The sequence below is a fragment of the Penaeus monodon genome, chromosome 34 (assembly GCF_015228065.2).
Source record: "Penaeus monodon isolate SGIC_2016 chromosome 34, NSTDA_Pmon_1, whole genome shotgun sequence".
Taxonomy (NCBI): Eukaryota; Metazoa; Arthropoda; class Malacostraca; order Decapoda; family Penaeidae; genus Penaeus; species Penaeus monodon.
The window spans coordinates 7,188,576-7,189,823 of NC_051419.1; the positions used below are offsets into that span (position 1 = coordinate 7,188,576).

The 1,248-nt window shown below is 55.2% G+C and overlaps 1 protein-coding gene across 1 annotated transcript in view; it reads left to right on the top strand.

Annotated features, from left to right (window-relative positions):
- Positions 1-1,248, top strand: part of LOC119594800 (serine/arginine repetitive matrix protein 1-like) — an 11,127-nt gene that overhangs the window by 1,191 nt on the left and 8,688 nt on the right. Inside the window, exon 2 of the mRNA XM_037943890.1 lies at positions 92-1,234. Within this exon, the coding sequence (XP_037799818.1) occupies positions 92-1,234 (1,143 nt within the window). The remainder of the gene's footprint in view (positions 1-91; positions 1,235-1,248) is intronic.

The window sequence follows — 1,248 nt, forward strand, 5'->3', positions numbered from 1 at the left end:
GCCCCAGAAAAAAGCATTTCACACACAACGGGGATGGTAAAAAGAAACGAACAGAACAAAAAAAATTGGACCCAAAAAATTTATTACAAAGCAAATACCCCCGAGCCACAAAAAAAGGAGGATACACCCCGGGGCACAACACCCCCCCCCGGTCAGCCTCTCCCCTTCCAGAGAGGCAGTCGGGGCCCCGGGTTTACAGCCCCAAAAAGGGGTACCCGAGTCCCAAATACGAGACGTCCCCAAGTACCCCAACATACCAAGACGGCGTACCCCCAAAGACCCCAAAAATACCCAAAACGTGGTACCCAAAGTACCCCAAAATACCAAACGTGCGTACCCCCAACGTACCCCCCCATACCAAGACGTGCGTTTCCCAACGTACCCCAAATTTCAAGACTGCGTACCCCCCCCGTACCCCAAATACCAAGACGGCGTACCCCAACGTACCCCCCAAAATACCCAAAAGTGCGTACCCAACTACAAAACGTACGTACCCCCAAAGTACCCCCATACCAAGACGTACCCCCAACATACCAAGACGTGCCCCAACATACCAAGACGCACCCGCCCCGCACCACTCCACCGCCAAAGTCCACCTCATCCCCTCAGTTAACGATCTCCGAACACCGTCGACGGGATCGAGGACAAGCCGAGGATCTGCTTCGCAACGAAACCCGAGACGTTCACACTCCCTGCACCGAAGCTTCGAAGCAACGAAACCCGAGACGTTCACACTCCCTGCACCGAAGCTTCGAAGCAACGAAACCCGAGACGTTCACACTCCCTGCACCGAAGCTTCGAAGCAACGAAACCCGAGACGTTCACACTCCCTGCACCGAAGCTTCGAAGCAACGAAACCCGAGACGTTCACACTCCCTGCACCGAAGCTTCGAAGCAACGAAACCGAGACGTTCACACTCCTGCACCGAAGCTTCGAAGCAACGAAACCGAGACGTTCACACCCCCTGCACCGAAGCTTCGAAGCAACGAAACCCGAGACGTTCACACTCCCTGCCCCGAAGCTTCTAAGCAACGAAACCCGAGACGTTCACACTCCCTGCACCGAAGCTTCGAAGCAACGAAACCGAGACGTTCACACTCCCTGCACCGAAGCTTCGAAGCAACGAAACCCGAGACGTTCACACCCTGCACCGAAGCTTCGAAGCAACGAAACCCGAGACGTTCACACTCCCTGCACCGAAGCTTCGAAGCACCGATCCTTGACCACGAAACAGTGTCGTAGCGAAG